This window comes from Lagopus muta, chromosome 3 (assembly GCF_023343835.1).
Source record: "Lagopus muta isolate bLagMut1 chromosome 3, bLagMut1 primary, whole genome shotgun sequence".
NCBI classification, from domain to species: domain Eukaryota; kingdom Metazoa; phylum Chordata; class Aves; order Galliformes; family Phasianidae; genus Lagopus; species Lagopus muta.
Window position 1 is genome coordinate 90,755,375 of NC_064435.1, and position 27,603 is coordinate 90,782,977.

At 44.0% G+C, this 27,603-nt stretch overlaps 3 protein-coding genes across 6 annotated transcripts in view; 2 read left to right on the top strand and 1 right to left on the bottom strand.

The window, feature by feature from the left end:
• Nucleotides 1-3,909, bottom strand: part of LOC125690590 (golgin subfamily A member 6-like protein 6) — a 38,622-nt gene extending 34,713 nt beyond the window's left edge. Inside the window, exons 1-3 of the mRNA XM_048939093.1 lie at nt 3,797-3,909; nt 2,288-3,673; nt 1,922-2,051 (exon numbers count right to left, since the gene is read on the bottom strand). The gene's annotated coding sequence lies outside the window, so the exon portion shown is untranslated. The remainder of the gene's footprint in view (nt 1-1,921; nt 2,052-2,287; nt 3,674-3,796) is intronic.
• Nucleotides 3,910-3,943: 34 nt separating this feature from the next.
• Nucleotides 3,944-8,414, top strand: LOC125691398 (probable 2-ketogluconate reductase). 3 transcript variants are annotated; one of them, XM_048940735.1, is made up of 6 exons: nt 3,944-4,004; nt 4,614-4,998; nt 5,922-6,093; nt 7,084-7,262; nt 7,549-7,645; nt 7,981-8,414. In XM_048940735.1, the coding sequence occupies exons 2-6, from the start codon at nt 4,617-4,619 to the stop codon at nt 8,132-8,134; spliced, it is 984 nt and encodes a 327-aa protein (XP_048796692.1). In that variant the 5' UTR covers nt 3,944-4,004; nt 4,614-4,616; the 3' UTR covers nt 8,135-8,414. The 3 variants fall into 3 exon arrangements, with proteins under 3 accessions (XP_048796692.1, XP_048796693.1, XP_048796691.1); XM_048940736.1 differs by lacking the exon at nt 3,944-4,004 and adding an exon at nt 4,232-4,262; XM_048940734.1 differs by lacking the exon at nt 3,944-4,004 and adding an exon at nt 4,300-4,520.
• Nucleotides 8,415-8,566: 152 nt separating this feature from the next.
• RBFA (ribosome binding factor A) lies at nt 8,567-18,779 on the top strand. 2 transcript variants are annotated; one of them, XM_048940737.1, is made up of 7 exons: nt 8,567-8,713; nt 8,994-9,036; nt 9,726-9,887; nt 12,050-12,162; nt 13,160-13,244; nt 16,192-16,259; nt 17,348-18,779. In XM_048940737.1, exons 1-7 carry the CDS (start codon nt 8,616-8,618, stop codon nt 17,733-17,735), a joined length of 957 nt encoding a protein of 318 aa, XP_048796694.1. In that variant the 5' UTR covers nt 8,567-8,615; the 3' UTR covers nt 17,736-18,779. The 2 variants fall into 2 exon arrangements, with proteins under 2 accessions (XP_048796694.1, XP_048796695.1); XM_048940738.1 differs by lacking the exon at nt 8,567-8,713 and having other exon boundaries at nt 9,005-9,115.
• Nucleotides 18,780-27,603: the final 8,824 nt, after the last annotated feature.

Consider the following 27,603-nt stretch of genomic DNA (forward strand, 5'->3'; position numbering starts at 1 on the left):
TCTCCAAGATGGACGTGCTGCCATGTTTGGAATACCAAACTTAAAAGTCTACCTTGAATATATTCATGTTAGCACAAAATATTTGGAAGAATGCTTGTCAGACTCAGCACCGCTCTGTAACTCAGAAGGAACACGAAAAATGGTTGTGAAAAAGCAAACACCAGTGAAGCCCAAGTCAGTAGGATTTCCTTCTGCAGGAATATCTGTATTTGAAGCGAGGTACAACAGTGAGCACCAGTACTACAAAGATTAGAAACAGCAACTTGACAAACTGTTTTTAAGGCTGCAATTATCGTAGTAAGAAACCATGGCTTTACCACACTAGAAACAGCATCTCTAATGCAATCAATTATTTCGATTTCTGCATTTTTTAATTCATTTAATTAATTCAATTTCTCTGAACAGAAGAATGTTCATCCACCTCACTAATACTTACGTACACTCTGTTGTCTTAAAATACAAACTTCCAGTGCACAACTCCAAGTGGCACTGCCATGTAGTATGCCATACTATCATGTAGTATGGTTTTATGATCAGTGTGATTATTCATCAGTACCATTCATAGCAAAATTGCCCATAGGCACAGCTCGGATTCTGTCTGCAGTCTCATAAACCTTTATAAATCTTTACAGAGTCATTTCCACCTCCTGTTTCTTAGAGCAGCTTGTCACTATTTCATTAGGCTTTTATTACTATTTTATTAGGTTGGCCCACCATGTCAGAGGCAGATGTTGGTGGGATGGGAGTAGAGGCTGAACCTTCCTGCCAACATTCCATAATATTTTGTTGCCACATGACAGATGGCAGCAGAGGCACAGTCTGACAAAATGATGTCTGACATAGAAGTGAAGCAAAGGTGAGGAACTGAATTCCTCCACACAGAAAAAATGGCCAGTCATCGATGCTTGTTTAATGTTTATGGAGACCAAACAGTGAATGTTAGCATACCTAGGTTTTGGAACCTGTGTTTAACAACTCTAGTGGCTCGGGGAAACAAATTACTCTAGCTTTTAAGGAGCAGCAATTTTGCTGACAAGAATTTTAGGGCTGTCCCATGTTCCTTCTACAAAAGACCTCCTGTTCCCTGAGGTACAGGCACCCACTATGTGTTTGATCTCACCAGCATTATCCTGACAAATGTAAGTCTATCCTTTCATAATAAAAGGCTAAGTGACAAATTGCAAAGCTGAAAACAAAGCGACCAGTATCTACAGTAACAGATGAAAAAAAATACCATGTATTAGATTAATATCCACAAACTAGAGAAAACAGGCAAGAGTTTGCACATACAAACTTCTCCAGATTGAAACAGAAGCAGCAAACAGAACATAATTTCACGAGCACCCAAAAGAACAGAATGCACTTGTCATTTGCTTGCTTTTACTTCCACTGCTGCAGATATTTAGGAGTCTGAGCTGATCTTCTAGAGAAGTGCTCCTTGCCAGTGCAGCGCTTCAGACGGAGTGCTGGGCAGCTGTCAGCTTGGAAGGATGGGTTTGATCCCAATACAACACCTAACTACTTGACAGCGCCTTACAAACTGGAGTCATGACCTGAAGTACAGCTTCCTAACAGTGTCTTCAGGAAGCAAGTGCCTCTTATCTTCAAATCACACAAGAAATATTCCTCCACTTCCTACCTTTCCTCGATCTAAATACGTATTGAATAGCATCAAATCAACTTACATACAGTTAAGGTCATCTTTCCATGCTGTTTCCTTCCTCTTATTCTACTTAGATTGTACTTGGAAGACATAATACGTTCAGTTTTAAAATCTCTAAAAGAAGAATAAAAAACTGCAGCAGACACTGCAATGCAAAATGTGATATTTGTTCTGTTAGTGCAGGTCTGTTTGGACAGGCACACTGTATGATGTAGCACAGACTGCTGCTACAACAGTCTAATGAGATGCAGGCCTTACCTGAAGCAAGCAGGCAGGTTAGTGGTGGTGCTTCATGATGGCTTCCAATCAAATGCACATCAAATGCATCAAATGTTCTTGTGGCATAATTTGTGAGTGAGAGGTAGTTGCTTCCTTGGGTTGGCCTTGCCTGAAAAGCAAAACCATGAGAATACAGACCTCCTGGTTGTGTTTGGTTGTTGTGTGTGTGTGTTTAATGTATTTTTTTCCCTATGCATCCTGCTCACATATAACACTACTTTAAACACAGAAGGATCATATACCCCCATCCAATTTCATGCTTAAACCAGGTTAAACATCCCAGCTAGGAAATGGATTATGTTGTGCACAAGTCTCTTAGGCTGATGCAATACTTCAAAACCTTACCTTAAGAAACAATCATTGTGCAAGCACCTTGTCGACACTGCAGACGTCGGCCAGTCCTGCAGTAGTACACAGAGACCAATGGCAATACGTAACAATGAAACTAGGAGTTAAGTTGTGCAATACTTCTTTCTTTGTAGTCATAGAAACTACGAATTTCAGAGAGCTTTGTCACAATGCCAGTATAATAGATCTCCCTCAGCAATAATGAAATATTAGCATGTAGCAATACTTCCTTTTCCAATGCAAGGTACCTAAAATATTGCAGTGGACTCGTGCAGCACTCACCTGCAACAATGTGCACATATCTCAAGCTGCTGTTTGCCCTCTGCCCATGCAATGCTATTTGTGACACTCTGGCAGTTCAAACAGCTCTTCAGGCATTCAGAGTGTGAGTGGCTTCCTGACCCCTTCTGTCACATATTTTGCTCTATTTAATACCAGCTCCTAAACAAATTTGAAAATTTGCTGAAGTGACACAAAGCAACTTGGAATCTGATTCTCTCCCCATGTCGCCACATAACCAAGCTCATTTTCTTGATAATTGATGTATGTGTCCTCGATTCTTACCAAGAAGAACAGTGCTTTGAATATTTGATCGCCTATTCTTTGTCTAAAGGTATCTTCTGTTAATCCAAATGTATTGATTTGATGCACAGGTGGGATAACTATTGCATTGATCTTTGAAAGGTTTCTGTTTGTTGCTGGATTTGTTGACCTTCAGTACTAAAAGTTGGTAGAAAATTAGTTGTAGAATGTCTCATCTTCTACTTCACATCGACCCTTTAATCTCAGGCACTGTTACATAAGCAGTAAGTTAAAAGATCACCCATTACATCTTATCAGCAAACTCACAAGAGGTTGATGTGAAACACGAAACGTGTAAGCACTAAATGTTTATTGCTTTCTCTTAAAGAAGGGTCAAAAACTGAACTCGTACCAGGAATCCAGTTACTGCTTTAACTCCATCTAGCTAGCTCATGGCTTTTTGGTTTAAAGCCTAACCTTGAGAATTTGAAACTCACGTCAATAAATGATACCCAAAAGTCACCGGCAGCATAAAAAATTATGGTTATGTATCACTTTGCATTATGAATGTCTATTACACTTCATTTTTTCTTAGTTATTTTAGAGAGGATCTCATGTTGAACTTGATGGCCTGAATGTTCAGCATACCAAAATGTGTTTGGTAGAACTCAGGAGACAGAATTGTATGCAATTGTGCAACTGCAAAGTGCTGCAGAGCTCAGGACAGTGCAGTAGTTCACAAGTGCTGGTCCCTTCTCGGCTCGGAAGGAAAAGAGGTCCCTGGTCTCAGGCGGGGTTTTCTGGCTCTCGGCTGCTCCTACCGCACAGGTCAGAGCCTTCCTGGAGTGTTTCGCTCACCACCTACACAGCAAGAGGAACCGCCTCAGAATCACAGAAGGGACCTCAGGGATCATCAAGCTCCAAAATCCGAGCTGCTCTGAAGGTCTCAGTGCACAGAATCAGCTCACACCTTACTATACGTACCCAGCTAAAACGACTCGTTAACCCACGTTATCCCTTTTCCCACGCAGACAAGCTCCGCTCCCCCCCCCGCCAAGAGGCAGCCGCGGCCGCCGGCACCTTTTCCAGGAGCGGCTCCTCCCCCCTCTCCGCTTTCTCCCGCCCCTCCTCCCCCCTCGCTTCCTCCCCTCCCAGCCCGTGCTGCCGGCCCGTGTCGGCGAGCGGCGCGCAGGTGAGCGGCGCAGGGGGCCCGGCTCCGTCAGCTCGTGCGCCCGCACCGAGAGCCGGGCGGCTCGCTCCCGCTGCTCCGGAGGGCCGGGCGGAGGCGGGCTGTCTCTCAGGCACGCTCCCGTCTCCGGTCCCGTCCGCAAGCGCCTTCTGAAAGGACTTTTGGCGTGTCCCAGCCCGTCCTTGGTCTGCCGAGCCGTGCTGCGGTGGCTGGGGATCCGGTGGGGGACGGGACGTTGTGTTGTGTTGCGTTGCGGGGAAGGTGCGTGCTTGTTTCGAGCAGCCGGGGCGAGAGAGCGGTACTGCTTTGCGGCGGTCCTGGGGCGGGCGTTGCTGCTTGTTGTTAGCCCGCAAAGCAGGCTTGCCAGCTGCTGTTGGCGGCGTGTGACGCTGAACTTTTCTGTAGCTCTGGTGCCAGGACTGTGCTTGCGAATCACAGTCGCATCCTTATGAAGACGGGTTGGTGAACTCGCATGTTCCACTCACGAGAGCAAACATCTTTGACCAGATCGATCCTCAACTGAGAAAAGAGCATGCAACTGAGACGATCCGTTCCTGTTTTCAAAAAACTTGCAGCGGGAGATGTCATTTTGGTTTCTCATTGCTTTTGCAGGACATGGAGGGTCAGGAGCTGCCCTGTGTGCTAATTGACTGCATCGGAGGGAAGCACGGGGTATACGAAGACCATGCTGAATTTCTAAAGGAACGTTTCTGTCTCATCACCATGAAAGAATATCTTGAAAACAAGAGCTTTCTTGGCAAAAAGATCAGAGCTATTTATATGTGGTATCACAGACCGGTTATTAATGAGGAGCTGCTGCAGAGCCTGCCTAACCTGAAGATAGTTGCAAGCTCTGGAGCGGGAGTAGATCACCTGGATCTGAATCTCCTCTCCAGCTATGGTGTGAAAGTGTCTAACACTCCATCGATTGTTTCCACTGACACTGCAGACTTGGGGATGGCTTTGATGCTGGCATCTTCCAGGAGACTTGTGGAAGGTAATAACTGAAAGGCTTTCTGACTTTTCAAAGCTGGCTCTTCAAAGCACGCAATTAGAAAGCACGTGCTGATGCAAAGGGCTTAGGAGCAGAAATACTGGAAGAAAAACAGTGATGAGGAAAAGGATAACTCTGTCATGCTGGTAGTAGTAACTTGCGTGTAGTGCATTCAGTTTCTCCCCAGATGTATTAGTAAGGTAGGTACATTTCTTTTTCCAGATAGCCCTAAAGTCTTGAGGGTTCTTCTTCATCTTGTAGCCACTCATTCTGCTTGTCCAGTGCAGTCTTGCTTTTCAAGTTCTAATAAAGAGATGTTGGCAAGGAGCCCTAAAGCCTGTCTTTGCCTAGCTGGCATAAATTTGAGTTGTTGTGAACAAAGTGTTAAGACTTTTTTCATCAACTGTTAAGAAATCCTGTCCATCCTTTCCTGTGTTTCTGTTCTCTGCCAGTTGTGTTCTACTGCAGGAAGGCAGGGAAACACACTTTGGCCTTACCGAAAGTCTTGATGATGCTACAACCTAACCTGTGTTACATCAGATGCACCATTCAGCAAACACAGCACAGGTGCCATCTGTAGCACTGTCACATTAGTCCTGCTGTGAATCCCATGAGTAGGAAGCTGTGTTGCAGAGTTGCATTTTAGTGGGGCAATAATTCATTTGCACTGCAGACAGAAAAAGACAACGAGCAGCTCTGCTGAGGTTGCTTCTTTGCCCTTGTCTCCAAAGAGGGTGTGGGTATGCTTATATCCTAAGAAAGAAATCAGTGTAAGAAATTGGGTTGCTAGTGCATCACTATTCAGATCTCATCCAGAAATATAACAGCTTTTTACTGTTCCTTCTGTGTTGTTCTATGACAGAAAGTAACCAGATGCCAGGAATCGTTTAATTCTTGATGTGACTTTTTCTTTTTTTCCTTCCAAGGCTATCAAATGGCAGTATCCCCTGACACTGAATATTTCCCTGCCAACTGGCTGGGTGCTGAGGTTTCTGGAGCTACTCTAGGCATCGTTGGAATGGGCGCCATTGGCTACAAAGTGGCTGAGAGAGCCAAAGCCTTTGAGATGAAAATTTTATACCACAACAGGAAACAGAGGTAAAACTGGTCACAGCTGCAAAGAAAGTCTGCTTTGCCATTGTAGCTCTCTCACAACTCTCCCTTTAAGTGGCAAAATATGTGAGCTGGCTTCAGGATTGTCATTGGTTTCATGACTTGTATGAAAACCAAGTCAGAAAGGAACAGAACTGATCAATCTCACTGATCTCCCTGTGAACCTCCCTATAATGTTGGTGACCTCACAGTAGATTGAGGAGTGGAGAAAACAGTCTAAGGTGACATTACTGCCGTGACTTACACACAGCAGCAATGCAGGCAGAAACACCTCCTCCTTTTAGAACTAGCTGCTCCTAAGGAGAGTCAGTCTCGGCAGCCCTTCTGACTGTCCTCAGACAGAAGCACATGTATCGTTCTGTGCACCTGGCTCTCAGGGACCCATCCCACGTGCTGTGCATCTTTCACATCTGTGGGAAGCCAATGTGAGCAGCACAGTGCACAGCCCAGACTGTCCTGATGGGATGAACATGCTGGCAGACCTTGCAGTGCATGCTTCCAGTGAGACAGCACTGATTCACGGAGCAGGCAGGCTTCTGTTGTCATCTGTTTCTGAGGATTTATCCTCTGCTCTGTCTCCTCTGTTTCCTCAGCAATTTTTGAGTTACTATTCACAAGGAAGGGAATTTGTGTCAAACATCAGTTTTGCATTTGGGTTGGAAAAGAATCTGTTACATCCAAAAGCTGTGACACAGATGCATTTATCTTTTTATTTACTCAGTGCATTTATATGCACTTCTCACTTTCTTGCCGTGGGTGTAGTAGTGCATTTTTGCATAGTAGGGCTGATACTATGAGAAGCAGAGCTTAGCGTTTCTCTTCATTTAGTTTCAGTCGTATTATTAACTAGCTGCTTCTCACTAAAGAGCAAAGGAAAAAAAAAGTCGTTTTTGTAACTCTGATTTAAACTTTTTCTGCAAACTCTTGGTTACAACTAGAGTTCTCTCCCCCTTCCCTATTTCCCTGCCCCCCAAGAAACAAGGAAGAAGAACGTGCTGTTGGAGCTACCTACTGTAAGAAGATAGATGACTTGCTCCAGCAGGCAGATTTTGTGATGCTGGCTGTGAAACTGACACCTCAGACACACAAACTGATTGGGAAGAGGGAGCTACAGCTGATGAAACCCACAGCCATTCTCATTAATATCAGCAGAGGTAAGGCGAAGATAAATAAAACTGCATTATGGTTCCCTGGCAGTTATTAATCTCATTTTGTATAAGTAGTTCTGGGTAACTCAGCCCTAATAAAGTTGAATCCTGACTGTCCAGCTCTCATGTGCATACCCAAGCTTCCTCTTCCTGGTTCACCACCCCCTGCTGTTGCTTCTGCTTTGTGAACATTACTAGCCCTACAAGTTGCCTGATCGCCATGCCATAAAAGATGATGTTGTGTGGCAATATGAAAATAAGAGTTGTTTTTTTTCTTTTTTCTGTCACCCAGGTCTGGTTGTTGATCAGGATGCTTTGGTGGAGGCCCTCCAAAACAAAGTTATTAAGGGAGCTGCTCTGGATGTGACCTATCCTGAACCTTTGCCAAGGTTGGACATATATTTAAGTTAAATAGAAGTGAGTGCATGTGCTGCAAACTAGGATAAAGCTGGTAGAAACTGTGTGATTTTGTTTCTAGCCCTGCTGAAGTGATGATGTCCCCAATCCCTCTGCAGCAGCAAAGCAAAATCCACGCTGACTCACTAGGAGAATTTGTTGCATAAAAAGCTGCAAGGCAGGCTTCAGTTTCAAGCCTTGAGTATGCTTGGGTCATAGCGTCATTTCTGTTTGTAATTACTATTTTAAGCGTTTCGCTGGTCCTTCAGGCGCCGAAGAAACCTGCTGTGCGAGTGACTCTCACCTCAGCTCTTCTTTTCGTCCCCAGGGATCACCCTCTGTTACAGATGAAGGATGTTCTCATAACTCCTCACATCGGAAGCGCCACCGTCAAGACGCGCCACCTGATGAAGGAAAACATGACGGAAAGCATAGAGGCAGGGCTCGCGGGTCTTCCCATCCCTAATGAAGTACTGCTGTGAAGCGACTTGCATTTCACCTTAACGCCGCTGGCGGTTACCGAGAGCGAGGAAACGAGGCTGAGAACCTTTCCCTGCAATTCACGGGGGTACGCGACACAGATACGATGTGGAAGCGCAACTTTAACTGATGCTCCTCGCTTGTGGTTTAAATGCTTTTAGTTAAATACAAAAGCTGCCTCTGTGTGGAAAAGCTGCCGCGTCTTGTCATTTGCGTCACCGGTCAGAGAACTGAGACAGCCCGGAGTCTCAAGCCAGCGCCACCGCAGCTGCCGCCTCCTCCGGGCGCCGCGGCGCCGAGCACGGCACACAGCTTCCCCGTGCCGCAAGCCTCTGGCCACCGGAAGGCCCCGCCTACTGTGGGCCGCCCTCGGCTCGGCGCGCCCCGCCCTTACCGCTGCTTCCGTCGGAGGCTCCGCCGGCCGGGGCCGCCGCGCCGCCAGGGGGCGCCGGGGACAGCGGCGGGCCGAGGCCGTCCGGGAGCATGTGGGGGGCTCGGGCGGCGGGGAGCGCGGCCGTGGCGTGTTGCCGTGCGCTGCACGGTTTCGGGAGACCGCTAGCGAAGATGCTCCGCAGGAAGAAGTACGTGCCGCGGCGGCCGGCCAGAGGAGGGCGGGCTTCCTCTGCGCGCCGCTCCCGGCTCGGGCGGGCCGCGCTGCGGGACCGCGGTCACGGCGCTGCCGTGCCGGGCGTCTTCGAGCTGCGCGGCCTTATGCTCTTCCTCCGCCCTTCCCCGCCCCGCTTCTCCCGCGGATGGGAAGCGCTGCCGGCGGTGCGGTGTCGGCGTGTGCGGGAGTGGTGGGAAGCTGTCGGTTCCGAGCCGCTGGCAGGTAACGCCGAGTGCCTTGTTCTTGTCCGGCAGGAAGAAGTTCTGGTACGACAGCCCTGTGCTGGGACCTGGAATGGTAAGGAAATGCTCATGGGATGCGATCGTCTGTGCCGGGAGGAAGGATAACGTCCTCCGCTGTGCATCGCTTTGGAAAGGTGTCCGTAGTGTTTGCAAGGAACTGGATTTTACGATCCCAGAGATTTCTCCTGCCCGATTTTCCTCTATTGAACATAGTGTTCACGCTACGAGAATCAGTGATTGGAACTGCTTTCAGTTCTTGTCAGAATGAGGCAAATTCAGATTGGCAATCTGGAGGTTGTGTTAGCAGTCACAGCATGACAGTCCTCTGACCTTGTTGCCTTTGTTTTCTTTACGTGCTGGAATTTGTTTTACTTCTAGTTCTAGTGGTGCCCATAGTGTGCCAATGTGTGGATAAACTGCATTGCAAAACATAAATATGTGAGACCTGTACAGAAAACAAGCTTTCATGTTTGCTTTTCAAGCAAGCGATGCTCTTCACTTGTTACTCACCATATTTCAGACAGCTGATTTGAGTTACATAAGTTGGTACAAAATAATAAAAAAAAGAGAGGTGTTTTGTAGTAAATAAAGATCAAAAACTATGAGCAGAACTATTCTTTACTGAAACGCCTAAGAAATAAAAAGTAGCTGCAACTCTCACATCCTGAAACTAGAAAGTATACAAAACTGTCTATAACTTCCTGAGGTGAGTTTGTACTAACTGCTTTGTTGTTTTCTTTAAAGATATATGAGCCAACCACGAAAGCTGACCCGGCAAAAACTAGAAGAGGAGATACCATACGCTGCAAAGTCTTGAATGGTCTTATTCATAAAGCTGTGGCAGAGATGATGAGTAGCTGTGAGATTAATAAAGAGGTTTATGATCTCAAGCTGGAAATCTGCAAGGCAAGTAAAAAAGCTTCAGCTTTTCCTGTGGTGTTGTGATTAGAATTTGAGGCTGGTAAAAGGTCTGCCAGAGGAGGGCCTTGGGTGTTGTAACGTGCATCAGTTCTGCAGCACTGCTGCTGATGTGGCACAGCAGAGCAAGATGAGCCTTGGTTTTCCTCGTGCTAGGAGAACTGTGCCACTGTTGCATCTGGTTCGGTAGACCTTTGCCAGTATAACGCTAACGCCACTTAGGCCAGCTGAGTAATGATGTTGCTGGTGTGATTTTTTATTTTTTTACCTGTTGGTTGGATGTTTAATATCTGTATTGCTCTTGAAGGAGGAGCCTGATTTTACCACTGTAAATTTGTCTTTCCCAGAGTTTTTTTCTTTGTGCAGCTGTGCAAGAGCTAATACCTCACTGTGTCCCTTACCAGCTTCATTGTGCTGGCAGAAGGGTTAGATGCAACGTGAGCTTAGGTTAAAAAAGAAAATAAATAGAAGCATTAAGAAAATGGCACTGGCAAACAAGGTTTCAAAAAGAGTGGAAATTTGTACCTGATTGTAGCTAGTTCTGTCATAATTAATTAGTAATAATTCCTAATTCAAGGGTTTGGAATGAATGTCTTCAGACAAGGGATTAGAATTACATGAGTGAAGTGATCTTCTGTCAGTATGTGTACTGTCCTACAGTATTTTGCTCTGTGAGGCTTTGGGGATTGCTTTCCTAACCTTGATGGTGCACAAAAATACTGGCTGTTGTGGGCAAGCTGCACTGCTTTCGGGAGATGTTGCTGTAGACAAAACAACTTGTTTTTCCCTAAAGGGAGGGAAACAAACAGCTTTTTTCTGAATGTAGTGCAAATCTTATTGAAACGGCGCAGTGTTTATTGTTGGTGCTGCTCTAAGATGTGGCTGAGACTTGATTTACTCCTCTGCTAATTCTGATCTGGTACTGTTACTTCTCTTATCAAAGTAAACCCTTTTGAAGGCTTTCTGCTATCCAGCAGGACTTGTTTTTTCCCAGTATCAAAGTTGAAGTTTACGTACTTCAGGCTTGAAACACCCAAGTTTTTATTCACTCCATAACATTACTCACATAATGACCAAGGAATGGCTTGTGTTGGGTCGGTTTGTTTGTGTGCTTGTTTCAGACTCAATTTGGGAATGGACAGCCCATTCTGTCCCAGGAAGGAGCAGCACTCTTAACTTATTGACTGCAGACTTGGCTGCCATGCAGTTTTCTGTCCTGGCAGTGAACTCTGAGTTGACTTCTCCTGCTGATTGTATGTTTCAGGAATTGGTTTCTAGACTATGTGACCTCTGCACTGTGCCATGCAGTGAGGTGTTCATGCTGCCTTCCTCCTCAACTTCTTCATTTGGTTGAGCTGGGTCGGTTATTAGAAGTTTGCTGAGCGTGTTGTCACAGTGAGAACATTTGGTAACTCACCGTGGCTAGATGTGACGAATGGTAGTTATGCAGATCTTTCAGTTTTGAATTAATTTTTCAAAGCTTGTTCTTCAGGAGGACTGTAGCCCATCTCACAGGATCACAGAATTGTAGGACTTTGGCATACCAAGCCTTTTAAATTGCATGCATAATGCAGTGAAGATTATGTCAGTGAGCTGGAGGTTCAAACACCAGAGGTTCCCACGAGAGGTTTCCATCAAATGATATGGAGGCCATTCTTTTTCCTGTCAGTGTCAGAGCCAAGCTTCTGATGACAACAGACCAGGCTGTATCACGAGTCCTTCTTAGCAGCAACATACCTTTTCAATAACTGTATTCCAAAACAGCATGGAATAAATTGCTGTTCTGGGCTAGTTGTGATGATAGAACCCTCACACTGACTAAATGTACCCTGCCAGTAACACACAGGAGCTGACAGGTTTCTCCTTTGTGTAATTTCAATTGAAGGGAAGGCTGGACGGTAACTTGCAGAAATAAAAAAGCTCCTTTGGATATTGAACATAGATCTTAATTGCTGTTAAACCACAGCTCTGTAAAGACACTGTATTTTTGGCTTTTAAGAGCAAGAATGGAAGAGAAGATTCTCTTAAAAAGGTAGGTATTTAGTTTGGATCACTGAATGTTTATTTGTAGATCAGAGGTTGGCTGTATGTGAAGTGTGGATGTGCATATATGGATGTGAAGTGTTAAAGAGACCTTTGTCTTTCTGCAGGTGTCCCTGGCATCCAACTTTTCAGCATGTCGTGTGTACTGGAATCCTGCTTCTACTACAGCCAGTGATAATTATGTTGAAGGGGTGCTGCGGAAAAGTGCTCCACGTATCCGGTACTGCTGCCTGATGGACAGTTAGACTGCTTCATCTGTTCTTTGCCATGGATTAGCAACACTCCTCAATATTGCTAGCAGTCTAAATCTGACCTGTTTGCATGCTCTAGTGTTTTGGATGGGTAGCTGTGTCAGACCAGCTGTGAATTCTCCCACTGAAGCACAGCTAGCTTTACATGTCTGTGCTTCCAAAGGTTTGGAGTTGGCTGAGCAGGAGAAAAGAAGAGTTTGGTTAAAGCATCATTTCATTGTACCCAGTGATGGTGGCCTCGACATGCTGTGTGTGACAGTGGGCCAGAATATGATGCTGCACAAAAGGATTGGCAGTTACAAATATCACATTAGAGGTTCACTGGGCAAATCTGGTCTCTAGAGACACTTTGGACATCTTGAAGTGGTGACTGATCTTACAGAAACTCTTCACAGTGCTGATGACAAAAAACAAATGTCAGTATGCTGCCATACACTGTGATATGATTACTCACTTTTTGCAGGGTCTGGTGAGTTTGCAGGGTACCATGGAGACTTCTGTCTCCCTCTTTGCTTGGCTTACCCTCTGCAGTCCAACTTGTCTGTTGGAGGGTCAGAATTTCACCCCGTGGGGAAGGTGTCATTGAAACATGCTGTAGGTCTGTTTCCTTTTCCCCTGTTTCCCTAGGTTTTGTAATTCCTGCTCCAGCACAGTGCTCTCCTTCCACACTCTGAAAATCAGAAGGGGAAAGACCCAGGCTAGCCTGTGCATAATGGATGCAAACCTAATGCTATTTCTATCCAGTGTCATCTGCAGCTAGTAGTTTTTGTGTGTTACACATTCAGATTTGGGGTTCTGCACTGTTGAAAGTTAGTGCCTTAGCACTAACTAGAATGGCTATTTGTCAGACTGCAAGTTTTGCAAACAAAATCCGTAAATTTGTAGTATTCATGGAATTAATGCATTTTATCTTTCCTCAAGGTGCTGTACTTGTATTCACACTGCTTGATATTGCATTTTTGCCAGGTATCTTCTGATGAGTCAACGAATCCTAGGAAATATGCCCCCAGTAGTATTTGTAAAAGACAAAGCAGCTGCAGCTGTAAAAGAGGTAACTGTAATCCTTGACTCTATGATCAAGTACTGTGATATGCACTGTGTATGAATACTGAGAGGGTTGATGTTCAGTAGATAAACATTAATTGCTCCATTAAAAATCAGCCTTATGCCCCTACCTCTTCATCTTCCAGAGCATTTTAGGAAATAATCTTTGGTAAGATTAATGTTTTTATGCAGTGTAAAAGAACCTTTGTAGCTATTTCCCTGTTAACTTTTTTTTGAGGCTACTGTTAACATTTCTGAAGTGAAATATTCAGAGATGTTTGTGAGAAATAATGAGGCTATTAAGTAAGCAGCCCCAAAATATGACATTACACTCTTAACGAATATATGGTAGCCATTTGCCTAGCACACATAATTATGTATGAAATGAGTTCTGAGGAACTGTGTTCCACACTTTGAATATGATGTGTTTTTGAAATGCTAGCGAATCTAATCAGTGATTTTATTTCTTTCTTTCTTCTGAAGCCTAACGTTTTCACAGCTGTGAATTATTGCAGTTTTTCTCTGGAATTGCACATCTTTGCACACTGCATGCTTCCCCCCAACTTTTTAACTTATCTTTAATATTCCAGGTTTTCTATCGCGATGTGGAAATATTTTTAGAATGATGTTTTCTGGGAATTTGCTGTTGTTAAGACTACAGAGTGAGATTTCTAAAGCAGAAAGATGGCACCAGTGAGTGAATTTTCATGCAAAATTGCATCCCCAAGCTGTTGATGTGCATTAGAGAGCATTACCTGAAGAGGGCGTGTTCATATTTCTGTGCCTTTAATTGCCTTATTCTTAGATGTGCTGCTGTTGTGGCCATCATTTGCTACTTGTTAGTCATTTGTGGGCTCATGTGAGCAGAACTGGGAGACATAACAGCATCATACTTTTCAGAAATTCAGTAGATGTCTAGATCTCTCCATAGTGAAAAGCTCCATGCCAATGTACAGATCCCCAGTGCAAATGTTTGTCACCTACATTAGCAGAAAAATAAAAGTGAGCTAAACACCTCTGAGAGCTCTTCATACTTGTCCTTACACTTCTTCTAACTGACACAGTGTACAGTCTGCTTGTGATTCTGGAAGAGCTTTGCCATTACAGTTGCTGTGGTATTAACGTAATTAGCTGGAGCTACAGCTGTCCATCCCTGCAGCTCGATACCTTGGTTGTGATGAAACCTGCTCTGTTAGTCACTGTTTCTCAAACTTCTTTAAACAACCACTTTTTTGAAGATGAAAAGCCCTAGGATCGCCTTATCTTAAAGTTCAGTGCACAACCACCAAGACAGTTAAGCACTCAAGATGTGCAAAAAGCTTCCCTCCATAGTTTCTGTCAATGAATGGCCCTGGGAAGCACTTTGCTGGATCTTTTCATAGTTTGAAACTCGAGATTTAAGCAATCCACAGATTCAAATGACAGGACTTGAAATAACATAGCTGAAAATGATTTTTAACTATTGCAAGACAGAAGTGCCATCCTAATTACCTCCCATTAAAAAGAGAAAACCATGACTTAGATGGGATGTAGACAACACTAAGCTGGTGTAGTTGACAGGACAGGAGGAAGGGGTGCCATCCAAAGGATCCAGGACAGGCCTTGAAAAGTGGGCCCTTGTGAACCTCGTGGGGTTCACCAAGGGCAAGATGTTGCAGTCCTGGATAGGTGAACGTGCTGGGAGAGGAACTGCTTTGAGAATGGTCCTGCAGAGAAGGACTTTGAGGTCCTGGTCTGAAAAGCTTGATCTGAGCCAGAGCTTGAAACCTGGAAGGCCAACTCTATCCTGGGCTGCACAGAGGCCAGCAGGGAGGAGAGGAGTTTGTTTCCCTCTGCTCTTCCCTTGTGAGGCCTCACCTGCAGTATTGCAGCCAGGTCTGGGGCCTTCAGCAAAAGAAAGATGTGGAGCTGCTGGAGAAGATGCAGAGGAGGCCATGGAGATGCTCAGAGAGCTGGGGCACTGCTCCTATGAAGACAGGCTGAGGGAGCTGGGGTTATTCAGCCTGGAGGAGAGGAAGCTGCACGGCGATGGCGTTGGGGCCCTCGGTTCTCAAGGGCAGCTTATAAACAGGAGGGAGGCCAACTTTTTATGCAGTCTGATAGCAACAGCACAAGAAGGAGCGTTTTTAGACTAAAAGAGGAGAGATTTAGATTGGATGTTAGGAAGCAATTCTTTATTCAGAGGGTAGTGAGAAGTGGTTCCCAGAAGAGTTGTGAATGGCCCATCCTGGAGCTGCTCCAGGCTGGATGGATGGATTGCTAGGCAGCCTGATGTGGTGGCTGCTAACTCTTCCTGAGTCAGGGGGTTTGGAACCAGGTCATCTGTAAGGTTCCTTCCAACCCAAGCCATTCTGTGATCCTCTGTTTCTGGGATAAATAAACGTAGAAATAAAAACATCAAATGAGATAAACTGTACCTAATGGGGAAAATTTTGTAAGCCCTAGATATGCTAGATTTTACTTAGCATTTACTAGTTAGATGTTAAAGGGAAGTAGGAAATTGCATTTAGCAGACAAAATCTTACAGAAAGCAAAAAAGTCCTAGTGTAAGAATGTTACGAAAAAGGATTTTGAAAGGTGCACTAAGACCAAATGAAAGTAATTATATCTGCCACACAAATCCTGACCAGCTGTTCAGAATATATAAGGCAAAAATAGATAATTGTGGGAGTAGCAATCTATGGCTCAGTTCCAACATTTGGAACAAGCTTTCTAGGCAAGAAGAGCAGTTCCTGGCATTTCTGTAAACTAAAATATTCACAAGATCAGATGTGACTTAAACTCATCTCACAAGCAGTGCAGAATTAGACTCTATGTTTCACAGTATTGAAAGGGCAGTTTGGGAATGTAGAAAAAAATGTATACGTGCTATTTGATATTTGTCTGTTGTTAAGGTATGAACTAAGTATATTGTTTACAAGGCCTTTAACATCTATTGTCTTACATATTTACAGGTTGAGGAATTATTGGCTATTGCTGATTTTGGACCTCAAGAAGAAGAAACGTCTCAAAATAATTCCAGGTGGGCTTTTTGAATCAAAAGGATACAAGTGTCTGTTTTCACCTCTGTTGGCCAGTTTAAGTTGGAGATTATTTGATATGACACAAAGTGTATTTTAGTTAGATCTGTAACTGAAGTTGTCTCATAGCAGCAGGGTATAAGAAGTAGAAAAAAAGATACTGTGTGGAAGCCCATACCAACTAGGAGCCCTTTTATAACCAAACCTACAGGATAACCTGGGACAAAAAAAAGAAATAATTATCCAAGAAGTTAAATGTAGCATTTCAATTTGTGGTTTAAGCTTTCTTTGCAAATGTTACAGCCAGCTATTAAAACGGAGGGAAGATATTTCTTCTTATATATGTCTGATTTACTTTCATATTTAAGAGCAGATGTTTTGATAGGGTATTTTGTCTCTGGTTATCGTGCACAGGTATCTCCCTGCAGGTTTGCAAATATAGAGACAGAAAGTCTATATTTTTATATATAAGTGGACCTGTGTTAAGCTGTGGAAAATGGCTGAATTGCAGTTTGTAATGCTGTAGTGTGTATGCTTCTGGAAGCAGCTAACCCATAAGGTAATAACCCATAAGGTAATAAGGTTAGATCCTGTGGGCTGGACATTCTCAAAACCAGAAGCCTCCACTTGTGTAGTCTGTCAGTGGGAATGACTTTTTATGCCTCTTTGTCTCACAGGGTTGTGCATTAGTTGCAAATCAGAAATTTCTTGGGGGAAAAATCACTGTTGTGATAGTCTTTCCCATATATTTCCCATGAAATACTTCAGTCTGGTTTAATTAATATTTCTGAGCACAGGTTTTTTTACTTCTTGGAAAACCTAGGAGTTGTGTAACTTCCTCCCAGGTCCAGTGCTCATTCTGTTGGCAGTTTTGTCTGGAATGTAGTTGCTTTATTTACTTCCCCACTTAAGGCCTGTTGAAATGCTAACAAGCTTAAATATAGGCAGTCCCCAGACACGTGGTCCAGTGATATCCCTTCTTCCTGTTTATGTATCTGTTATTCACATTGACCCAATTAGTATTGCTCCTTAATTAATACACAGGCGAGGAAAAATGACAACTTTTTTTGTTTTTTTAACCTTTTCACAGTGAATCATTCTCTTCTGCAACTCAATCTTCAGACTCACCTATCCGGTCTAATCTTTTTGGGATTGATCATGAACTGCTGAATAAGCAGATAAAGGAATACAAAAAACTGAAGCTGTCAAGAATTACAGAAAGTGTTCCGTGGACGCAAAGCCAGGCGCAGCAGCTGTCTAAGATTCAAAAGAAAATGAAAAAGAAGAAAACAAAGACTATTCCTGACGATGACATTACACCACAGAAATACTTACTGGGCAGATACGAAGCTGATTACATCGACGATAACGCTGAATCGATCTCAGACTGTGAGCTGGAGGATGAGTTACAGGAGGTGAACGAATTAGAGGCAAACGAGGGCAAAACTCCAAGTGAGCCTACCGTGAAACTGAAATGAGGTGGAAGGAGTTGCTCCCTTGGAAATTGTGAGTGCCAGTGGCACAAAAACGAATGTCACAGCTACTGAAAGATTAGTTTTGTACCTCCCGTTCACCACTTCCTCTTTCAGAGCTGCAGGTCTGGCACACATTCTGTACAACTGCTGGTATATTAGAAAAATGAAAATGCTGCTTGTGACAAACTGCTGAGCAGCTTTAAAGCAGCTGTAGTTGTAGGAATTCTAGCCAGAGAGCAGCTTTCTAATAACAAAACATACATTGTGCAGCAGTGTGAGCTAAATCTTCCTGCAGTTTTGTTATTTCCAATAAAATTATTGTTTCTATGCCGAAATGTTTTTTCAAAAATAATCTGGATCAAAATAATCACAGTGTTATTCTATCTGTTACTCTTGGGTCAGGAAGAGGGAAGAAAATGAAAGAGATTAAAAGACAGTGAATGTAAGCTCCAAAATGTTTTTAAAAATCTTAAGTATTTATAAGTTGAAGAAAGAAGCTCAGCCTCTTAATTGATAGGATCATAGAGTAACAGAATGGCTTGGTTTGGAAGGAACCTTAAAGATCCCCTGCTGTGGGCAGAGTTGCCCACCTACTCTATCCTGGAACACTTCCAGGAGTGGGGCATTCACAGCTTCTCCAGGCACCGTGTTCCAGTGCCTCTGAGTAAGTAATTTCTTCCTAACATCTAATCTAATTCTCCCCTTTAAACTTAAAACTGTTCCCTTTGTCCTGTCACCATCTGACCATGTAAAAAGTCACATTCCCTCCTGATTGTAAGCTCCTTTCAGGCAGCCAAAGGCTAGAGCCTTCTTCAGGCTGCACTAGCCCAGCTCCCTCAGCCTTTTTTCATAGCAGACATGCTCCAGCCCTGTTGGTGGCTCCCCTGGACCCACTCCAACAGTTCCACATCTCTTGGTACTTGCTAATGAATTAGTTTTTATATTTGGTAATTTTGGTACTTGTTAAGCGAATCCTCTTATATCTTCTGGTTTCTGCTGTATAAAATGAAGGTATGTACTGACTGCCCAATAAAGTAAAACATACAACCTGTGTATTAGACTTCTGAATGAAGAAAGAGAACAGGGTTGACCTGGAGCAAGATTTTTTAGTTTGGATCTCTGTAATAAAGCTTTGCAGTCCATAGATTAGATTTGGTGTAATCAACAACCAAACCCTCTGTGCCCACTAACTTCACTCCCTTATTAAGCAAATGGGGGCTGTTGACCTCTTCACTCCACTGCTGCTGTCATAGAAGGCACATTTCATTTGAGAAGACAGACTGATTGACATCTAATAAAGGCTCCAGGGCTGGGACAGCTGTTCAAACTTGGGGATAAGGAAAATGAGGCAAAAGCAACCAGATTTAGAAGAGGTGAGAATCTTAAAGTGACTGGGCAAGTCGTGTGATGGGACAGACTGGAAGGAGGAGGCAGCCCATGGGAAATGAGCCTGTGTTTTCCAGAAAGGCTAGACAGGGTTGGGCAGTGGGCCCAGGAGAACCTCTTGAAGTACTGAAGAACATGGTTTGGTGGGCAGGTTGGTGGTTGGACTAGATTATTTTAGAGGTCTTTTCCAACAGTGATTCTGTGATTTTCTGTTACTTGCAGTCACAATCCTCCAAAACAGCCAAGCATGCTAGTTGAGCACATCTCACATAGCTGCTGCTCTGCTTTGAAGCTACTGAACTGAGGCCAAGATGCAGCGCAGTAGTAGTGTTATCTGAGGCTCCCAGAACTGACCCTTTCTGTAAAAAATAAGGTAACTGTGGAAAGACAGTACTAAAAGTGATGAATTTGAAGACACAAATTAAGAAGGCAATTAACGTGCTTATTCTACTGCAATTCTCACAGCCACCAGTCAGACTATAATTATCTAGGACACACTAGTGATTTTGGGAAACCATGCTGTGTTCAATTCTTTGGAATGCAAGACTGTTCTGAAGACAATCTACTGGTATACTTCTGCATAAGGTAAATACACACATCAAAGCATTTCATTCCATTAGTGCACTCAGGATTCTCTAGCTATTTTATAACTTGGAAATAATGTGGACACTGGCCACCTGAACATTATGCTTTCAACTCCTGCATAATCTCTACATTCTTTATTCTAGCATTTCTGTAATTAGGACAGCTAGCTGTTGTACAGCATGCTGACTGTATTCAAGAAAGCGTATGACTACATCACAGCTGGAGAAATATGTGATAAGTAACCCTCTAAAGGTCTTGCCTTATAGTTCAAAGAAGACAGCCCTAAAAAATGTTGTTTGGGCACAATCAAACAAAACCCTGTTACATCTAAGAGTGAACAAGAGATGGCGCATAGACGTCAAAAATGCTCGAACCTGGAGATCAGGAAGGAACACAACAGCACAAGGCAGCGCTATTTTATAGGCCTGTTATATTTTGCTTCTGTTTATCTCATTTCACTGTAAACCTATTTGAAAATTCCCTAGTACAGTCTAAAAACAAAAGTAATGAACCATAGAATAGAGTCATAGAATCATAGAGTTATCATAGAATTACAGAATGGCTTGGATTGAAAGGGACATTGAATATCATCTAGTTCCAAAACCCCTGCCATGGGTAGTTGCCACGCATGAGATCGGGCTGCCCAGAGCCCCATCCAACCTGGCCTTGAACACCTCCAGGGATGGGTCATCCACAACCAATCTGGGCAGCCTTCAAGCACTGGAAGGTTGCAATGAGGTCTCCCCAGAGTTTTCTCCAGGCTAAGCAACCGAGCTCCCTCATCCTGACCTCTTAGGAGAGGTGCCTCAGCCCTCTGATCATCTGCTTGGTCTTCTTTGGACCTGTTTAGGGTCCAAAGGCCGCAGACAGAGGGTGGTGGTCAATGGCTCTATGTCCAGGTGGAGGCCGGTAACAAGTGGTGTCCCCCAAGGGTCTGTCTTGGGACCGGTGCTCTTTAACATCTTTATTAATGACATCGATGAGGGAACTGAGTGCACCCTCAGCAAGTTTGCTGACGACACCAAGCTGAGTGGTGCGGTTGATACGGTGGAAGGAAGGGATGCCATTCAGAGGGACCTCGACAGGCTGGAGGGCTGGGCTCGGGTGAACCTAATGAGGTTCAACACGGCAAAGTGCAAGGTTTTGCATTTGGGCCGGAAGAGCCCCAGGCACCTGTACAGGCTGGGAGGAGTGGTCCTTGAGAGCAGCTCGGCAGAGAAGGACCTGGGGGTCCTGATGGACGAGAGACTGAATATGAGCCAGCAGTGCGCTCTGGCAGCTCGAAAGGCAAATGGGATCCTGGGCTCCATCAGGAGAGGGGTGGTCAGCAGGGACAGGGAGGTGATTGTCCCTCTCTACTCGGCTCTTGTGAGGCCCCATCTGGAGTACTGTGTCCAGGTGTGGAGCCCTCAGTACAGGAAAGACATTGAGATTTTGGAAAGGGTCCAGAGGAGGGCAACTAAGATGATCAGGGGGCTGGAGCAGCTCCCCTATGAGGACAGGCTGAGGGGGTTGGGCTTGTTCAGCCTGGAGAAGAGAAGGCTGCGGGGTGACCTCATTGCAGCCTATCAATACCTGAAGGGAACCTACACCCAGGAGGGGAGTAAACTCTTCAAAAGGGCTGACAACAGCAGGACTAGGGGAAATGGTTTTAAGTTGAAGGAGGGAAGATTTAGGTTGGATGTTAGGGGGAAGTTCTTTACTAGGAGAGTGGTTAGGCCCTGGAACAGGCTGCCCAGGGAGGTTATGGATGCCCCATCCTTGGACGTGTTTAAGGCCAGGTTGGAAGGGGTCCTGGGCAACCTGATCTGAATGTGTATGTTTGGTGGCCCTGCTAGGCAGGGGGGTTGGAACTACATGATCCTTGGGGTCCCTTCCAACCCGGGTGATTCTGTGTGATCTGTGATTCTGTTTAAACAGCTTGCGTCTTTCTTGAGCTGAGGACCCCAGGCCTGGATGCAGTACTCCACATGGGACAGTCACCTCCGTCACCCTGCTGCCCACCCCTCTTTTGTTTTTGTTCCCCTGTCACTTGGAGGAGAAAATCACCATGAACCCTCTACAAACTTCCTTATGGCTGCTGTTCTGCTGTGTTATCCTTTCAAAAGGTATCAGGGAAGTTGAAGTCCTCCATGAGGTCCAAGTATTGCAAATGTGATGTTGCTCCTATTTGTCTGCATAGGATCTCCTCCACTTGTTCTTTCTGGTCAGATGGCTTGTTGCTAACATTCATCAGAATATCAACTAACCATCTCTTCCCTTTAATCCACTGCCAGACAGAGCTCGCTCCATGCACTCCAGCTGCTCTCTCATATGGAGGGCAACTTCCCTTGCTTATCTTCCCAGCCTGTCCTTCATAAAGAGCCTGCACTGCTTCATTGCAACTCTCCACTCATGGGAGCCATCCCATGCCTTGTAGCCACTTCCTTTGCTCGCATACAAGTGGTGGGGATGATCACACTTCAGCCCTTTTTAGCTGATCACGTTATCCTTCCCTGTCACATCACTCCATCCCCTTTGCTTGTCAAGTCTGGCTGTCATACCCTCACAGGTCTTCTAGTTACTTTCTCCCTGCTCTATCATTGCCAAAATGATAAAAGTTAAAAGCCTTCCTTATGTGCTCAGCCATCCTGTTGCTGAGAATGTCTTTGCCCTGCTCACTGAGGTGGATTCTTTCTCTCCCCGTTGCTGATCTGCAAGAATGGTCCCAGTGTCACAGAACCCCAAACCCTGTCACCGGTGCCGGTTGTACAACCAGTTATGGACTTGTGCTACCACTGCTCTTCTCCTCACAAGCTTTCCTCCCACTGTCAGCTTGGAGGTCACTACCCAGGCTCAGTGCCCTTGACTACTGCCCACAGCGCTCTGCAGTCACTTCTGGCCCTGTTCAGTTTTGATACTGATAAGGTCTCTCTTCCTCTACGAACGCGATTTGCACTCAGCAGAGGATACAAGTCAGAGTGTTGGACCAGCTTTGACTCTCATGCCACAGTATCCCAGATCTGGGTTCCCAGCAGATCGCAGACACCTCTAGTCAAGAGCTCAGTTTTGACAGATGGGTGGCATCTGGCTGCTGCAGCAAGGAGTCACCCTGTTGTGCTGATTTTCCATTTCTTCCAGGTCGTCTTGCCTGGTTTACAGTTAGGTACACCAGATCCATTCCTTGTAGGCACATGTGGCTCCTCTTCAGCTTTGAGGGCAGTGAACCTATTTTGTAAGTGCAAGCCTTCAGGTTGCACAGGAGCCTTCCTCTTGAGGCCAGTGATCACTAGTTTCCATCCTTCTACTGCAGAGGCTACACTCAACAGTGAATTCTTCCTCCTTCTCCCCTGTAGCTGGGGTCTAAGGCTATTCAAGCTACTATGTCTCAGAGAAAATTCTCTTTTCCTGTCATCTTCTCTGGTGCTGGAGAACCTGCTTGCTTCCTCCCACAACTCCTCCATTTAGCAGCACAGCTGCTTCATGATAGCATACCTCCTGCAAGACAGACGACCATCTCTCCTAGCATTTGTCACTCCTTGCAGCCTGAGACTTGCCACTCTTCAGCTCTGCCTACATTGAAGTCTCCACTCTGGCAGTTACATGTTCCAACACTTGCTAGAGAAGCAGCAGCGTGATGTGTAAGTACTATATCTGAGACTGTCACAGCGCTTTGAATGCAGTTGAGCACTGTCCCCCGTCTTCTTCATAATCTGTCACATGAACTGCTGTATCTGTTGGGCCTCTCCTGAGCATAATCTTCAAGGCTGTCACCGAAACCTGGTGGGATGATTCCCACTACTGTTCAAAAGGGACAGGTGAGGAAGGAGGGGAGGAGATGTCGCCCACTATAGCAGGGAGGGAATACAGTATGAAGAGCTGTCCCTGAAGAATGGCCATGAGCAAGTAAAAAACCTATTGGTGAGGGTTAGAGATCAAGAGGAACAACAAAGGAAGCCTTGTGCTGGCCCACTCTAGCTACAGGAGTAGTCATGATTACAGGCTCTCGTGCTGCTGGGGGATATCAACCACCCTGACATCTGCTGGAAAAGTAACATGATAAGCTGTAGGCAACCCAGGAGATGCCTGGAATGTATCAAAGATAAGTTCCTGAGCCAGGTAAAACACAGCCCCCCTGGGGGGATGCAATGCTGGACCTGTTGCTCACCAGCACTAGTGAACATCAGTTCACTAGTGTGGATTGGAGGCTGCCTGGGCTGTTGTGACCACGCAGTGGTCACAGTCTTGAGAGATACTGGACAGACAGAATCAGAATGTTAAATTTAATAGTTAATAAACTAAATAGTTTGTTCCAATAACTGTACTTCCATGTGAGGTCACAAAAAGTAGGTCAATTAGAGCTTCCACCAAGGCTCCAGAGATCGCAGGTCTGAACTCAGCAACTGTCCATTCCACTGTGGGTTTCTTTTTTTGAAGCTTCTGGAACCCATTTGGTCAAGAAATGTCACCTATCTTCTTGTTTTGCATAGAAGCAATAAGTCACTAACTCAGCTGATGGAGTGAGGCAAGCACCTTTGGGTCAGCTGTCATATCTCAAGGCAGAATGCAAACCTTCCTATTTTAAGTATGGCTCACTCTCATCTAGGTTACTTCTATTCTGCAATATTCATGCCCCTTCTTCTATTGGGACATCTAAGAACAGCCCATTAACTCAGAAACCTCAACATCAACTTCCCTGTAACTAATTATCTCACTGACAGTTGAACAACAGACAATAGCAGCTATACCAGCCACTTAGAACTGGCAATTCTGCTATCTGCTTGCAAACCGGACTTTGGCAGCTGGGTTAATCTTCAAAATAGCTCCAGAGCCTGCCAGTTAGGTATGAAGCATCCACGAAACATTTACTTGAAGGAAAATTCCTGAAGCAGTCATGTAGAATAAGAAGTTGTGTCAATCAGTGAAGAGGCTGAGCAAATGTTATGTCTGGGAGGCTTTCATATCAGCAGCTCCAAACACATTCCTGATATTAAAAATGTGATCAGAACTGAGTTCCTCGCAATGACCTTCCAGTGCTGCATTTTGGAGAAATATGTGTTCCCTAAACATCAAGATTCTACTCCACCTTTGCTGACACTGAATCCAACTGAATGTCTGTTCAGCTGTATTAAGTCCTATATCGCAACAACCTCACTTCCCCCCCCCCACACACTTTTCTTGAACAGTTTTTAATTGACCATAAATCTGCTTCTCTTTGTGACCTTTGCAACTTTCCTGAGATTCCAGCAGTCTTCAATAACACAGAGCAGTGTGTGTTCCGTATTATTAGAACAAGATAACATGAAGACTAATTTTGATAAGGTGGTCTGGGATTATTGTATAAATCAGCTGTATAATCTGTTGTGTTGAGGGACATGGTTTAGTAGGAGCTATTGGGAATAGTTGAACGGTTGGACTGGGTGATCTTTTAGGTCTTTTCCAACCTTAGTGATTCTATGATTCTATGATTCTATGAATCTGTGTTATTTTCAGGCAATAGGCAATATCTAGAATTTTAAGAAATCATATGCACCTAAGTTATTCGAAATTTACTTTGCTACATTGACAAAATCAATTAGTTCCTCTTCAAATCCAGATATTTTTAGTCCAGACCAGCCATCATAAACAGATAAGTTATCTCCTTGCTGCTCTGTAAGCTGACCTGTACATCTCTCTTGCTCACTCATCTCTCACAATATGTAAGGTAAAATATAAGATAAATCTTTCTGCTTGGTTTAGGAACATGATAAGGCCATGGAAGAATCTTTAAACCTTTTAAAATATTGTGGTTTGAATTTATTTGTCAACTCTGGGAGAGGGAGCAACATCTCAACCATTTGTTCGCTTACACAGCTGAAACATCTCACTTCCAAGAATAAGTTTGCCAGTCATCAGTGCTGCGCACTAATTAAGCCGTCCAGATGGACCACTATGATTCCACAGTAAATGATCTTTTGTTCTGTGGTTTTTTCTTTCTTTCTTTCTTTTTTTGTTCTTTGTCTTTTCAGCAATATTTCATGAAGCCTCTGAACCCACACAAGTTTAGGGTCTGCTTGGAGTACTGTAAAGTCAAATCACTGTAACTGAAAATTTAAATGTCTTAGTGCAGACAGCAAAGAAGCTCCAACCATAGCAATACTTCAAATGTTATTACTGTGTTTTAAAGTGAAGGAACTTTGAACTATTTGAGATTGGCCAGAAAGACTCATAGCTCCCACATTTAATAAAATTGTCAGTTGTTTCTGACTTGAAGATATTCCCTTTCATATCAACAAGACAATTCCTTTATATGTGAATAGTGTAGGGCAAAATACTTAAATATACATTCAATGGTTTTAAGATGTATGTAGCACACCCCCTTGAAAAATGAAGCTATTATTTATTTCAAACAACTTCCCAGACATTGGGTCTTGATTGGCCAAAATCTCCACAGCTTCATGGAATTTACTCAAGTATCTTCTTTTACAACCTTTAGACAAGGACTAGATACAACATCTGTTTGATCAGATAACTTAAAAAATTCCACTTAATGTTAAATTTGGTGAAAAAGAGCCATCAAGTTTGGCTCTAGTTTTCTCTCATAGATTACTCTGCAGTTTAGTTCAACTTCAGCTATTCTGTGTTTTGTTTTATGCTATCTTCCATGAAATGCCCAGCACACCAAGCTAAGCCCCCTGAAAGACTACACCCTGTCCAGATCTGGTCGCCACAGTGACTACACAGATGCATTAAAACACAAATAAAATTTATTCTAAGAACTTGTTAAACATGTCTGAACATATGACATGATCTATTTGCTTTGTTAAAATATCCTCATGAGGTCTGAAGCTAGAGATCTGCACGTGCCTCTTCGTTTGTCTTTAATACATCTAACTTCAGCACAGAAATGAAAACCTATTGTGCAGTTTCCAAGTCAGAGTACGGGTTTTAACGAACCCTCACAAAGTCATGCGCCTTCTAGCTATGATAGCTGCTCACAAGAGAAAGTGGAAATGGAAAGATCTGATTTATTACAGTAAACAAGAGGAGAGCTTTAAGGGACCATTTTTTGTTTTTACAGTGGTATTCAATGCTTTCAACTCTGACATCCTTTTAATTTCTCCAGCACTTACTTGGCAGTGTGCATTGAGATGTAAAAGCAACCAGACTTTTTGAATATAGCTTCTTTTTCTATAATTTCTGTTTGCGTTTCATTTTGCTTTATCTTCACTTTGTGTGTTCTTACTGGGTTTCCTTCTTCCAGAGATGTTGCTCTTTCATTCTTGACAAAAACTTGCTTCAATATCTACTGCATTCATTTAAGAGGCTTTAAAGATTTCAGTGAAATATCGGGGTGGTTTAAGGAAATAGACTCTATCAGCATCACCAATGAGCATGTTAAAAAATATACATATATTTTATTGCATGTATATGCATTTAATTGAACTTCAGCTCTCAGTATCTAGTTTTGTTTGAACCAGGAGAATCCAGGAGTTGTGACTGTAGGATAGTATTGCTTAGAGAGGATGGGCAAGAAAATGCAGAGAGCAATGGAGGAGGAGTGCAGAGGGAGGCTGATGCATACTGCCTGTAGGAAACTCTACCCAGGTCTTCTGTCTCTTGAGAATTGTGGCAATACTACCACAGTCAATGAGACACCTTTGTTAGCAAAGTAAACACAGGGACTAGGACTCATGGACAAAGGGAGAAATTGGTGCTTCTTGTGGGGAAGAGATTTTGTAAGGCAGTTTACATTAATCTTTAAACTTTAGAACACATCACTGAACATATTCATTAAGCAGTTTTGATTGCTGAGACTGACAGCAATCTAAAGGTAGGAGAATTTTGTTAACATTCTGTTAATGTAAGTCAATGCAGACAATGTACATTGAGGTTGAAGAGAAAATATACTAGCCAAAACTTGCCCAGATGAGGCATTTAG